Below are 15,046 nucleotides of genomic sequence, written 5' to 3'. Positions count from 1 at the left end.
GCCCGACGCAGGGCTCAAACCCACAACCCTGGGATCATGACCTGAGCTGAAATCAAGATTCGGACACTCAACCAATGAGCCACCCAGGCTCCCTCCCACCGTTTCCTTTAAGAACAGTCACTGATATGGCTCTGGAAGAGTCTCTCTCTCTCAAGGACCTTTGAAAACGTGTGAGACGCCTAGAACTGAGCGTTAACAGAGTTAGAAAGATGGTGAAGGAGAGCTCTTTTAGAGTTTAACAATTGGAAAACAATGAACAATGTAAAGATGCGGAGCCACGAGATAAAAGCTCAATGCCAGGAAGCAGGATTTCGAAAATCACTGGCTTGTAGATAAAAGTACTGAACAATAGATGGGAAAACACCAAAGCAGTAAGCAATATTTAAATAAGCTGGTAAGTCACTAAGTAGTTCTCGTAGGAGAGGTTTTTAACATAAAGTAAAAACCAAGGTGCCATGTTGGTTTCATGGAAGTATTGCCCCACGTGTCTTTGAGGTCTAGCTGCTGCAACAGAGGCTCACTTTTAACAGAATACTGGGGAAGAGGCGCCTGGGTGGCTCAGTCCGTTGAGTGTCTGACTTCGGCTTAGGTCATGATCTCACATGGTTTGTGAGTTCCAGCCCCTCACCAGGCTTTGCGCTGATAGCATGGAGCCTGCTTGGGATTCTGTCTCCCTCTCTCTGTGCCCCTCCTCTGCTAGCTCACTCGCTCTCACTCTCTCTCAAAAGTAAACATTAAAAAAAAAAAAATAGAACCCCTGGGCTTGCTACTGTCAGAGTTAGGGCTGTTGAATTTTGACTAATTATCTTTTATGTAATCCTCCCACCCACCCCCACCCCAACGCCACAGCATGTTCCAGACGCTCAGTGGGAAAGTTTGACACAGCTATGGTTATCGAGAGCTAACAACATCAGACACTGGGTGAAGTGAATTTCTTACACTTCTCATTTATAGTTGATAGCAAGCATCTATGAAGCAGTGACTTAAGTAGTCCCCTTTACAGATGATGAAGGGGTGGCTTAGAGGCGTTCAGTAACTGGCCAGGGTCACACTTCCAGGAGACAGAGAAGTCAGATTTCAAATTCTACTTTCCTAGAACATGCATTCTTTCTTTCTTTCTTTTTTTAATTTTTAAAAATGTAAGTAATCTCTACACTCAACACGGGGCTCGAACTCATGACCCCAAGATCAAGACTTGCACGCTCCACCCAGTGACCCAGTCAGGTGCCCCTAGAGCCTGAATTCTTAACATCTTTATGAACTGCCTCGATAGATCAGCAATTTCCGATGATAGTAACCTTTAGCCATAGGACTGATTTGATTAACTAAATCCCTTTTGCAAAAACATTTTAGACAAGAACGCTGTTTCATTTTTCTCTGTCTTTTCAAACTCAACTGTTTCGCTTTAATAACATTTTAATAGTTTCTAATGTCATAATTCTTTCTTCCTATTCCAAAGTTCATATTAAAGAGTATACCAGATAACCAGAATTACCAATTACCAGAATTGGTGACCTGGAAATGAGAATTTTAAAAAAACTGTGGGGGTGCCTGGGTGGCTCAGTTGGTTAAGCGTCTGACTTCAGCTCAGGTCATGATCTCGAAGCTTTTGAATTTGAGCCTTGCGTCGGGTTCTATGCTGACAGCTCAGAGCCTGAAGTCTACTTCAGATTCTGTGTCTGCCTCTCTCTCTGCCCCTCTCCAGCTCACTCTCTCTCCCCCCCAAATAAGTAAATATTAAAAAAAAATTAAAGGGGTGTCTGGGTGGTACAGTCAGTTAGGCATCCAACTTCGGCTCAGGTCATGATCTCACTGTTTGTGGGTTGGAGCCCATGTCAGGTTCTGTGCTGACAGCTCAGAGCCTGGAGCCTGCTTCTAATTCTGTGTCTCCCTCTCTCTGGTCCCTCTCCCCCTCATGCTCTCTTTCTCTCAAAAATAAATAAACATTAAAATATTTTTAAAAATTAAGATTGCATTACAAATATGTTATGGGTCATGTAATTTATTATTTGAAATATGAATCAAGAAAACTTTTGCTCAGAAATGTATCAGTCATTTTAGACAGTTTTTGTAACTCCTTGAAAGTAACTTAGCCATTAAGGGGAGCCTGGGTGGCTTAGTCGGTTGTGTCCTACTTTGGCTCGCGTCATGATCTCACGGTTTGTGAGTGTGAGCCCAGGTTGGACTGTGTGCTGACAACTCAGAGCCTGGAGCCTGCTTCGGATTCTATGTCTCCCTCTCTCTCTGCCCCTCTCCTGTTCGTGTTCTGTCTCTCTCTCCCTGATATAAACATTAAAAGAAAGAAAGAAAGAAAGAGAGAAAGAAAGAGAGAAAGAAAGAAAGAGAGAAAGAAAGAGAAAGAAAGAAGGAAAAAATAACTTAGCCCGTTAATAAATCAGATCCACAAGAGACTTTAAGAAATAAAAGTGTATCTCAGAAAATGTGTGTGAAAAACATTAGGTTAGAAATGTCTATATATTGGGAACATAACATTCAGAATGAAAAAAGTACTCAAAGGGAGGAAAGTAGGGTCTCAAAAGGAAATATGCAGCTAAATTACCAGTTCTTGTAAGAAGGGGGCTATTTTTATTTATTGGTTTATTTTTATTTTTTTTAAGTTTACGTATTTATTTTGAGCGAGCGAGAGAGAGAGAGAGAGCGTGAGCAGGGGAGGGGCAGGGGGAGAGTGACAAAGAGAAGACTAAGCAGGCTCCATACTGTCAGCGCAGAGCCCAATGCGGGGCTCGAACCCATGAACCACAAGACCATGACCTGAGCTGAAGATGCTTAACCAACTGACCCTCCCATGCGGCCCAGAAAGGGGGTATTTTTAAATCAAATACGCATTTTGGTGATGAGTAAATCTGCAGCCTTACTGCTAACACAAAGATGAGTAACTCCCAGCTCTCAGGCAAGTCAATGCACCTAAAAATTCTAACTGCTACTGATAGAAAATTTGATTAAACAACTTTAACAGAGTAAAATTTCCCCTGAGATAGTCAAGCTGAACCTCAGTTATAAGTATATTATACACCTTAATTAGGGGGAATGGCGTCTCAGCCTCCCTAGCTCACTAACAGATGGTTATCGAAAGTGAGTATTCTCTGGGCCCCCTGAGAAATTCAGGAAGAAAAAAATGTGATCAGAGTTTGCAATCTATTTAACGTTCACTAATATATATGGGACTAGTGTGTGAGTTAGTAACTGTTAACAGCTTGAAATAGTACTTTGTACATAATAAATGCTCAATAAATGTTCACTGTTCATCAACAGCAATAATAGCAGCAGCTAAAATGTATGGGGTTGATCACAGACATGCAAGGGGAACATGGAAAAACAAGAGGTAAGTATGGCCAGCGATAAGGAAGGACTTTAAAGGAAGGAAATCGTGAGTTGATTTGTACAGGTATATTGAGAAAAAGAACAGAGGGGACTGCTTGAGCAAAGGAATAGAGATGAGAGGGAAAGAATGTAGGTAACTTCCTTCAGCAGTCCCTTTGGCACACCTGTTCCTTATTCTTCTGCATCATCACCTCTTAAGTCTGGAGCGGCTAGTTACTGTGATTGTTTGGATGGAAAAGATAGTCATGCTCGTAGTATTAGGAATGAAGTTGACATGATCTACATGTACTCCAATGTCCTTAAATTCCTGGCAGAGGAGACGAGGTCATGCGGGCCATCACAGATTCTAGAGTAGAGAAGTGTTCAAGTTCAGGCTCTAGTGTTAGAGTGCAGGCTCTGGACTTGAATTTAGCTGTGTCTCTACCTAGGTGCTTAACTTCTCAGACCTTCCATGTTCTTATGTGTCGAGTGGATAACGACAGCATCTGTCTCATTCTGTATGAAAATGAATGCAAAATGTTGAGCACAATGCCTGTCACACAGCAAGCATTCTCAATAAATGCCAGCTATTATTAACTAGGAGGCCAGGTTGTAGGTGATGAGGACTATTTGGCAAGAGCAAGCCATTCTTCTTTTTTTTTAATATTTATTTTTTTTTTTAATTTTTTTTCAACGTTTTTATTTATTTTTGGGACAGAGACAGAGCATGAACGGGGGAGGGGCAGAGAGAGAGGGAGACACAGAATCGGAAACAGGCTCCAGGCTCTGAGCCATCAGCCCAGAGCCTGAGCGGGGCTCAAACTCACGGACCGCGAGATCGTGACCTGGCTAAAGTCGGACGCTTAACCGACTGCGCCACCCAGGCGCCCCTAAATATTTATTTTTGACAGAGAGAGAGAGAGACAGAGAGAGAGCGCACATGCGAGTGGGCAGGTGGGTGCAGACAAAGGATCTGAAGCAGGCTCCATGCTGTCAGCACAGAGCCCGAAGTGGGGCTCGAACTCATGAACCGTGAGATCATGACGAGAGCCAAAGTCGGATGCTTAAGCGGCTGAGCCACCGAGGCGCCCCAAGAGCAAGCCATTCTAATACTCCAAGAAGAAAACGCCCATCAGGACATCCAGATTCCAACGAGTCTGAACTTTGTCATGATTAATCTAAGTTACAAAGTTCAGAACAAAGAAGACTGGGTGCCTAAGCGTCAAAATTTTCCTACCCAAATGATTTCAAATATGGAGTGATCACAATGTATATATAACACTGATAATGTATCTACCTCTGTCTTAAAATTAGTCTTCTTCTGGTACCAAAACAAGAGTTTAAAGCTCAGGAAATAGAGGGTCTCAAGTCTTTGAGTGATTCAGAAGTGACTTCAGCAGGGCTGGAAGTGACCATTTTACAGGGAAAAACAAACAAAAATCTCCATAAACCAAGAAAAACTTACCAAAGACTGCTGAACGGGCAAACGCCCTTAACTGTGGAGAAGATTCAGTTATAGGCCAAACTTTTTATAGTAGTATCTTGTTTGAGTTTAATGTAGACACAGCCCCCAGCAATGTCCTCTGAACCCTCATTCCTGTATTCCCCACCACGATGGAACCAACAGTAGGCGTTCCTGTATTTGTTGAACTGAAATGAATTTGTGAAACTAGCTGTTCCAAATGAAGGTGTGGCTGTTTGGGGCCTTCCACTCCAAGGTGGTTATGTTTATTGTCTATAAAATTATTTTCCCCAGCGTCTGAAGAGTTTGAAGTGAACAGAATTCATCTGAACAGATAACAGGCTTTCTCAATCTATTAAAACACTCTCCTCAACTGAGTAGACTACTGGGAATGCAAAGATGTAAAGACTTACCAGCGGCCGCATGGAGTTGAATCATTTTGCTTTGTGTAACTGGAACTTAGCACTGCCTGGGCTGACTTCTAGGCTAGGAGTTTACAGTCCAGATTTCTAGTCTTGCTTGGCCCACTTAACACTCCTGTCACCTCTATGAAGTGCTGTTTAAAATGCCACAATCCCTCTTTTTTTAAGAGAAGTATATAAAAGAAGGATGAACTGCAAAAGAAATGTCCTTTGCTACTTTATCTCTTTCTTGGGCTTGAGTTATTAGAACAGAGTTAGGACTTTATTTTGGGGAGAGAAAACAAAAACATTTTGTGAGGGTTATACCTATGGCATTTTTCCCCCCTCAATCATCTTTTTATCGTTCATTTAAACAGGAAAGAATATCAGCTGAACTTGACAAAGCTGAGGGGCAGAAGAAAGGGCAGCCAAGGAAAGCAGACACTGGGAGAGATTATGACCAAAGCCTTTGACACAACAAATCAAAGCAGCTAGGAAAAGCTATTTTTCTTCCAAAACTTCAGCCCAAACTCCAATACACAGATGGAATATGCTTTTATAAACACCATTCTTTATGTGGAACCACACCGTGTTATAAAAATTGAGGAAATGTTGCAACAACGGAGATCGCACTTTCACTGTTTTTTAGGTACCCCCAACAGGTTGGTACCAAAAAAAAAAAAAAAAAAAAATTTGGCTTCTTTAACAGGTTATTTATATATTTATCTTAGTAACACTTAAAAGTTACAGCGACACAAAATAACCAAATACTGATCCTTTTCCTTTTGGAAAGAAGAATGTTTGGCAAGAACAAGCATGGAAATAATACTTCTGGATTTTAAAAACAGTAGTACACGGGAAGATAAGTAAGTTTTGTTACAGGAAGGTAATCCTTGTGATCCAAGTATCTGACTTTTCCGTTTCTGAAACCAGAAGAGTTTCTAGGCCCAGCAATGTGCCAATCCTATTATGAACATGAATCTTTTAAGAGGATTGTCATAACCCAATGTTCGAAATGTTTTATGTTATTATATATTCATTGTGCTCCTACAGCCGCTCCCCCACCCTCTCTCTCTCTCAAAAAAAAAAAAAAAAAAAAAAAAAAAAAAAAAAAAAAGAAAAGAAAAGAAAAAAAAGGAAAAAAGAAAAGTATGTAGCGAGTTTGTGTCAAGTTCCCAAGCAAAGGCAGACAGTCCTTGAAGGGAAAGATAAAGGGTATTTCATGTTTTCTCCTACTTCTCTCACTTGAGCAGAAACGAAGGAGATGGGGAAAAGACACCCTTTAGTTCCGGATCAAATGACAAAATACACATCGCTGTGAAACTAATAACCAGATGGCCTCTACGAGGTAGCTTCGTCTTCATACACGTCATGAAGAAGTAAGGAACAGAAGGAAGGGTCAGCGCGGTTCCTTGACCTGACTTAGACATCTGAATGCCTGCCCCAGACCTCCCTCGGGACAGATACCACGCCAATCGTGCTTTCGCTCCAATCCTTCACATCCCCACCAGACTGCAAGCTGCGGTCCGTTCCTCAAACGCTGCTGTGCCTCGTTCCCCACTACAGCATCGGAGAGAAAGAAGAGCCCGGGCGTCCCCCGAAAGAGTTCAAGCCACGGGGCTGTCCGTCCACGGTCAAGTTCCAAGCCAAACCCGTCCCCGGCACAGAAGTTTGGGCAGCGCGCTCCCGCCCGCCCGGGGCCGGACGCTACTTACTGGGCTGAGCTAACTTTGCTGTCTCTCTTCGCGAGCACTTTGGCAGGCTTTGCGTCTTCCACATCTTGCTGTAGTTCGGTCATCGGGGCCGCGGGTGGAGGGCACCTTCAGACGTCCCCTCGCGGCTCCCAGCGTCCCGGGCGCAGGCCCCGCGCGCCGCGCCTTTCCCCGCGCCCTCCGTGCGCCCTCCTCGCGCGCTCCCGGCCGCTCAGCGCATCCAGGCCGGCCCGGAGCCGCGGGGCCGCCAACCTGGACACGTCCGGGCGGCCGCGATTGGTCGGCGCCGGCGTGCGGGCCGGGGAGGGAAGGGGAGGGCCGAAGGCAAGTGACAGCCTCCTGCCCCAACCCGCGAGGCCCGGCCCGAGCGCCTGCAAACCTGTTGAACTAGTCTGGCTGGGGGAGGAAGCTAATTGGCCACGCAGGTGGAACAATTGCCTAACTAGGCTCCGTATATTTAGCCTCCTGGTAAGTTGGGCTTGCACCCCCCCTCCCCCCCCAGCTGTAACCGGGGAGTTTTAAAAACGGGCGGCCTTCTGCGGCTACAGGAAATGGTTCGGACTGAGCGAGGCGCTCGGTCTCCCAGATGCGCGCTGTGGGCTGCGCGGTGTCCCGGCCTAAATTATTCAGACAGGATATTGCCTCATTGGGGACTGCTCCGTCGGGGCTCCAACAATAGGTCAGTTCAGTGACAAAGGTAGCGAGACGTGGTTGTCTCTAGAGTTTGTCTGGTTAACCCTTCCCCTTTATGGGGGTGGGGAGAGGGGTGGGGGTGGGGGTGCAGGGAGAGCGTTCCTCAAAATCTCATTAGCAACTTAGCGTCGACTGTGCCCCCCACCTGGAAAAGGAATGCCTCTTCTTCCCGCTTTTTGGTGAGGTTTTGGCTTGCTGAATCTGTCTCAAGGTTTGCATTTGAAACATCCTCCAGGGGCGCCTGGGTGGCCCAGTTGGTTGGACATCCGACTTGGGCTCAGGTCATGATCTCACGGTTTGTGGGTTTGAGCCCGTGCGTGGACAGCTCAGAGCCTGGAGCCTGCTTTGGATTGTGTGTCTCCCTCTCTCTCTCTCTCTCTGCCCCTTACCACCCCATCAAAATAAATAAATAAGTAAGTAAATAAGTAAATAAATATTTTTAAATATTAAAAAATTAAAAATAACCCCACATCATCCGTTTCTTTCACATATTTTTGAGAGCTTCTAGGTGCCAGGCATCCTTCTAAACATTCCCTTATTATAACAAATAAAGTATGTGTTGGTGATTTTCTAAGTCGTTGACAATAAGAGGAATGTAAAACGTTATTGTTGGAAGCCCAAACTGACTTTAAAACAATTACAAGTGGCAACAATAGTTCATGACATGGCTGGGGGGGAAAAAAAGCGAACTTTCGGCCCTGCCTGTGGCTGCAAGACCTCTCTGTTTCTTTAAATTTAATTTTCAGATTTCAGAATAATGGCAGAGACTACGGAACCATAGTGTTTTCGTTTATGTTTGTATATGTGTGTATATAGGGTGTGTGTCAAAGAAAACACCTACCCTTTCGGGTAACTGCACACAGTTGGGGGATCAAGGCCTTTCCAAAGATTTCTTTTTGCCTTTTCATTTACTAGCTGTGTGATTAGGCTGAGAGAACGAAAGCATCTTTTTGTAGCCTGCTTGCTCCCAAATTGTCCTAACACTTGGAAAATAAAATAAAAACGTTTTTGTAAAATCTACGAGAGTGGGCCTAGCAGATCGTGCCCCGTCTCAGATCGTGCCCCGTCTCTCATGTGCTCTCTCTTTCTCACCTATTTTGCTGCAAAGGGGGGTTGCTCTTCACCATTGACTCCTGTGGAAGCCTGGCTGGGTGTGGTGGGGAAGGCTTTGTGTGACCAGAAGGTTTGCAAGCTCTCTTAGGCATCCCTTCCTGGCTTTTCCTGGGGACATTACACCTTCAGCCGCCAGGTTCCTTCTCTAGCCACCTCTCCTACTCATGACAGGTGTGGGCCTGAAATATAGGAGGTTATCACCGTCCTAAACTGGGTAGTACTCTCTCCTTAAATCTCAGGTGCCTTCCTAACAGCACCCACTACGGATCAGAGGAGAGCTCAGTTTTTGCCCCAACTATTTTTTTATTGCAGTAAAGTATACATAATATTTATCATTTTCGCCATTGGCCAGCGTACATTCAGTGACATTAAATATACTCACAGTGTGTGTAAAAGTTACCACTCTCTATGCCCAAAACTTTTTGTCCTATCCAACATCAACTCTGTATTCATTCAACAATAAGCCTTCCTCCCTTCCTCTGGGTCCCTGGTAACCTTTATTCTACTTTGTGTGTCTTTGAATTTGTCTGTTCTGGATACTTCATGTAAGTGCAGTCATGTGATATTTTTCTTGCTATGTTTGGCTTGTCTCACTGCATATAATGTTTTCAAGTTCCACCCAAGTTATAGCGTATCTCATCACTTCATTCTTTTTTTATGGCTGAATAATAATCCATTGTGTGTATACCCCACATTTGTTTATCTGTTGACCTGTTCATGGGCACTTGACCTGTTTCTACCTTTTGGCTCTTGTGAATAATAGTGCTGTGAATGACATACAAATACCTGTTCACGTCCCTGCTTTCATTTCTTTTGGGTATATATCTAGGAGTGGAATAGCTGGTCAGATGGTAGTTACATGTTTAACCTTTTGAGATACCTTGGCTAGGCCTCTTTTGATGCATGAATAAAAACCAGTGTTGAAAGCTTCCTCAGCATGGGCTTACAGCTCAATCAATGCGCACTTGGGTGCCCTCAAACTTGTTCTGTAATGTGTAGGATGAGGACTGAAAATAGTGTGATCTTAAGGGAGAAAGGAAGGGAGAGGGGTGGGTTTAGGGGCAAGTGGTGGAAATAGCAGCTAGTCCTTCCCCAGAACGGGGAAGAATTACAAAGGAGCAAGTAAATGTTATTATTTTACTTAGTGATGTTTGTCTGGGTTTAAAAGACTTTGTCAGACAGCTTCATAATTTGTTTATTCATGGGGCTATCATACAGGAAAGTGGAATGTGGTATTTAAAAGGCAGCAGCAGTAGATGATAGGGGAAATTTCACTGTAGTGTGACAAATAGAAACGTAAGATTATGTCTGAAATATATTTTAGAGGGCTCTTTGATTTTGCTCCAATAACAGACGCTTTACTTTTCTTCCTCCTAGCCTCTGGGCACCTAATTTCTTGTTTCTAACATCAAAGAAGAGTTCTAGCTGTTACTTTTTCCAGTTACTTAATCAGATCCAATAGTAAATGCCTAATCCATCACCTTTCAGGTTGCAGAAGACTCCTACCTAACGGCTTGGAATATCGACCAAAGTCAGTGTCTTTTTTACATTGATCAGATACACTGTGCGTGCATAGTCTCAGGGGCAGAGTTCAAATATGAGTTTAGAGATTTGAGTGGAGATAATAGTGTAAGGTGTGGTCAAGTAATTGCCTAATTGATAACAAATGGCAGGCAATGTATTTATTAGTCAATAGAGGTACGCTAAAGGATCATCACATGCCTGTAATTTCATAACTATTGTCTGATGACATGTTTAAGAAGCTGTTGATGCTCTTACCAAGATACAAGCTGTCATAACTATGCATAATATTCAATGTATCAGTGTCATAAGTCAAAGAAATTCATGAACACTCATCAGACCATTCCCGTTTTCAATTTAAGCTCAGTGTTCAAAGGAGAAAATGCAAAACACTGCACGAGTTCAGAAGAGAGCCCCATGGTGACACTGAAGGGTTTGATTTTAAGACTTCGAAAAAAAAGTTTTAAGAATGAAAGTTGAGAAGCATTTACTTATAGGAAGGGAAATTTCCTGATGAGCACAGCCATTAAACATTGGAATGGAAATCTATAGTAAGGCATGGAATCTCCTACTATGCACATCTTTGAGAATAATATTTAAAAAAATTTTTTTTTTCAACGTTTATTTATTTTGGGGACAGAGAGAGACAGAGCATGAACGGGGGAGGGGCAGAGAGAGAGGGAGACACAGAATCGGAAACAGGCTCCAGGCTCTGAGCCATCAGCCCAGAGCCCGACGCGGGGCTCGAACTCACGGACTGCGAGATCGTGACCTGGCTGAAGTCGGACGCTTAACCGACTGCGCCACCCAGGCGCCCCGAGAATAATATTTTAAAAAAGCCAAATAGAATGGTTCTAAACCAGTATTTCCCAAGCCAGGTTATACTGCAAATGGGAAAACTTGAAATATTCTCTTCCTCTCTCTAGGGATGAGGCACGAACCAAGTTTAGCATCCATGTTGAGAGAAGTGGACAAGATGGCAAGGGCTTCCTGGTACAGGGGCCAGCAGTAGCTGGGAAACACTAGTCGAAGTCATGTTCTGGGAGAAAGCAGCAGTAGTAAACAAAACTCTGCCGGTCCAATGTTCTTTTTAAAAATTAAAATACACAGGGGAACCTGGGTAGCTCAGTCAGTTGAGTGTCCAACTCTAGATTTCAGCTCAGGTCATGATCCCAGGGTTGTGAGATTGAGCCCCACATCGGTCTCTGTGCTGAGTGTGGAGCCTGCCTAGTATTCTTCCTCTGCCCTTTTCCCTGGCTTAGGCATGCATACTCTCTGTGTCAAATGAAAATAAAAATAAAATACACAGTGCCACATAATTAATACATTGAAATCGACCCCAGAGGTTTAAAGTAGATGTCTGTTTTCTGTATGGTTAATGTTACAGGTCACATGTGAAGTAAGGAAGCCCCTGAGACCATCCGGTATGTGGTTTTCACACCAGGTTCTGCGAGAGTCGGGGCTCTTTGAACTAGAGAGTTGAGGAGCCGGCCTTTCAACTGAGGTCTTCTGACAACAGCCTCCCTCTTAGCACCACTCAGATACACAGCCTCTCGTGCTTCTGCTAGACCTCTTCCTCTTAAATCTCTTTCATGTATTTGTTTTTTTTTTTTAAGTTTTTTTAATGTTTGAGAGAGAGAGAGACAGAGACACAGCACAAGCAGGGAAGGGCAGAGAGAGAGGGAGACACAGAATCTGAAGCAGGCTCCAGGGTCTGAGCTGTCAGCACAGAGCCCCACTCGGGGCTCAAACTCACAAACTGCGAGATCATGACCTGAGCTGAAGTTGGATGCCTAACCAGCTTAGCCACCCAGGGGCCCCTCTTTCATGTATTTGTGTTCTATTTGAAGAAGGGGAAAAGTGTTGCTTGTGCCACACTGAACAAAAATTTCAAATGAAATCTACAGTCCTTTTTCAGAGAAGAGCCTGAGCTTCAGAGGGTTGAGGGACTTGGCCAAGATCACAGTGATCCCTTGAGGATGAAGATTCAGCTTTCCTGAGTTTCACTGGGTAGTTGTAGGGGTGTAGGAGAGTGAGCAGAATGGCAGAGAAACGTACCTTACCAGAGAGTGTGTGGGAGGGAGATCCCAAGGACCCTACACGTGTATAATGTTTGTGAGCAAAGAACTGTTGGAGTCTAGAGCTATCTTTGGTGGCTGCATTTTGTCGTCAAATATTGCTGCATAACTACCTCAAAGTTTGAGGCTTAAAACAATAATTTAATATTTCCTCTCATGGTACGGTGGGTTGACAGGGCTCAGCTGCACAGTTCCCATAGGGGTCTCTCAGGCAGTCACTGTCATTGGAGTCATCTGAAGACTCGATGGAGCTAGACATGCACCTCCTATGTCTGGTCCTTCAGCTGGGATAGCTGGAACAGGTGGAGAGTAGTGGAGCATTTTGTCTCCCTGCATGGCCCGCCCCGTGGCCAGGTGGGTTTCCTTACAACATGGCCATCTCTGTATACTTCGACTTTTTACCTGATGGCTGACTTCTTCCAGAGCACGTGTTCTGTAATGCTAAAGGGGAATCCACAAGGCTTTTTATGAGATAGCCTTGGATATCAGGCAGCTTCAGCTCTGGTTTCTACTGGTCAAAGGTGAGCCCCAGAGCCAGCCCACAATCAAGGTGTAAATACCTGGAGTGTAGTTTACCAGGGACCATGTCTGGGGAGTGCCTTCCACAGTGCAGGTAATAGATGAGGCTCTCTGACTGGATACTTTTTCAATGTGGATGTGAATAAATGGGCATTTGTTTTTTCTTTTTAAATGCTTTATGTTTTATTTTGTATTTGATAGAGAAAGAGAGAGACAGAGCGTGAGCAAGGGAGGGCCAGAGACACGAGACAGAATCTGAAGCAGGCTCCAGGCTCTGAGCTGTCAGCACAGAGCCCAGTGGGGGGCTCGAACCCATGAACCGTGAGATCATGACCTGAGTGAAGTCAGACGCTTAACCAACTGAGCCTGAATTCAGGCGCCCCTTTTCTTTCTTTCTCTTTCTTTCTTTCTTTCTTTCTTTCTTTCTTTCTTTCTTTCCTTCCTTCTTTCTTTCCTTCCTTCCTTTCCATCCTTCTTTCCTTCCCTTCCTCCCTCCCTTCCTTCCCTCCTTCCCTCCTTCCTTCCTTCCTTCCTTCCTTCCTTCCTTCCTTCCTTCCTTCCTTCCTTCATGTTTATTTATTTTGAGAGAGAGCATAAGAAGGGGAGAGGGGCAGACGATGAGAGAGAGAATCCCAAGCTGGCTCCATTGAATGAACTGTGAGATCATGTCTTGAGCAGAAACCAAGAATCTGACGCTTAACCGACTGAGCCACCCAGGAACCCCTTTTCTTTCTTTCTTTCTTTCTTTCTTTCTTTCTTTCTTTCTTTCTTTCTTTCTTTCTCTCTCTCTCTCTCTCTTTCTTTCTCTCTCTCTCTCTCTCTCTTTCTTTCTTTCTTTCTTTCTTTCTTTCTTTCTTCTTTCTCTTTCTTTCTTTCTTAATGTTTATTTATTTTGAGAGAACACAAGAAGGGGAGAGGGGCAGAGGATGAGAGAGAGAATCCCAAGCTGGCTCCATGCTGCCATCGCAGAGCCCAGTGCTGGACTCCATTGAATGAACTGTGAGATAATGTCTTGAGCAGAAGCCAAGAATCTGATGCTTAACTGACTGAGCCACCCAGGCTTCCCATAAGTGAGCATTTCTAACAGCACTTTGGTACGTGCATGAGGTATACAAGTGAACAAAACAGGAATTATCCATGGTGTGTTGGGTCTTGCATTCTAGTGGGACAATTGAAAATGAGAACAATAAGCACATCAAGAACACAATTTCAACAGATGAGAGATACAAACAACAAAAACAGAAAACAACGGAGAACGAGGGAGGGCTATTTTACACAGGAAGATCAGGGAAGCCTCTTTAAGGCGTGACGTGTCAGACCTGAAAGAGGGGAAGGAAGAAGCCATGTGAAGTCTGAATGCAAATCTGGGCAGCCATTGGGGAGAACATGGCTAAAGGTGTTGAGGCAGGTCTGACCTTGGCCATAGTCTAGGGACAGCAAAAAAGGCCACTGTTCTCTACTGTGCCTGGTGTATAAGGAGGGAAGAGAAGGTTGGTGGGAGATGGTCTCATAGAGATATTACCTTCCCTGTCCATTTGTTTCTTATCTGTCCCCTCCCATAAGATTGGAATCTCCCCCCCCCCCCCCCAAAAGGGGCTTGTGTTTGCCATTCTATCCACAGTACCTGGTTAATGTTAGGGGCTTAATAAATATGTGTTGAATGAATGAAGGAATCATTGGGTGGTTGTTTCTAACCAGTGGTTCTCAGCCAGAATCTTTTGGAACTCCAGATGACCTGAGATGTTCTAATGTTGAGTAGTAGCATTGGACCTTTTTTTTAAGTTTATTTATTTATTTTGACAGAGAACCTGAATGGGGTAGGAGCAGAGGGAGAGTGGGAGAGAGAGAATCCCAAGCAGGCTCCACGCTGTCAGCGCAGAGCCTGACGCAGGGCTCAAAGTCACAAAATCATGAAATCATGACGTGAGCCAAAACCAAGAGTTGGATGCTCGACCAACTGAGCTACCCAGGCACCCCTGACCTTCTTTTCAAGAATTTTCAATTTTTTTTTTAAGGTTTATTTATTTTTGGGACAGAGAGAGACAGAGCATGAATGGGGGAGGGTCAGAGAGAGAGAGGGAGACACAGGATCCAAAACAGGCTCCAGGCTCTGAGCGGTCAGCACAGAGCCTGATGTGGAGCTCGAACTCACGGACCGTGAGATCATGACCTGAGCCAAAGTCAGACGCTTAACCAACTGAGCCACCCAGGCGCCCCAAGAATTTT

General features: G+C 44.4%; 1 protein-coding gene across 2 annotated transcripts in view; it reads right to left on the bottom strand.

Moving 5' to 3' along the window:
* GRAMD2B (GRAM domain containing 2B) overlaps positions 1–15,046 on the bottom strand; it is a 131,266-nt gene that overhangs the window by 69,451 nt on the left and 46,769 nt on the right. The window contains exon 1 of one of the 2 annotated variants that reach the window (XM_030317171.1): positions 6,900–7,264. The exons of the other annotated variant lie outside the window; for it this stretch is intronic. Within the exon in view, the coding sequence (XP_030173031.1) occupies positions 6,900–6,982 (83 nt within the window). The 5' untranslated portion in view covers positions 6,983–7,264. Of the gene's footprint in view, positions 1–6,899; positions 7,265–15,046 lie in introns of those variants that run through there. 2 annotated transcript variants of the gene reach the window in all.

This window comes from Lynx canadensis, chromosome A1 (assembly GCF_007474595.2).
Source record: "Lynx canadensis isolate LIC74 chromosome A1, mLynCan4.pri.v2, whole genome shotgun sequence".
NCBI classification, from domain to species: Eukaryota; Metazoa; Chordata; class Mammalia; order Carnivora; family Felidae; genus Lynx; species Lynx canadensis.
This window is presented reverse-complemented; position numbering and strand designations above follow the sequence as displayed.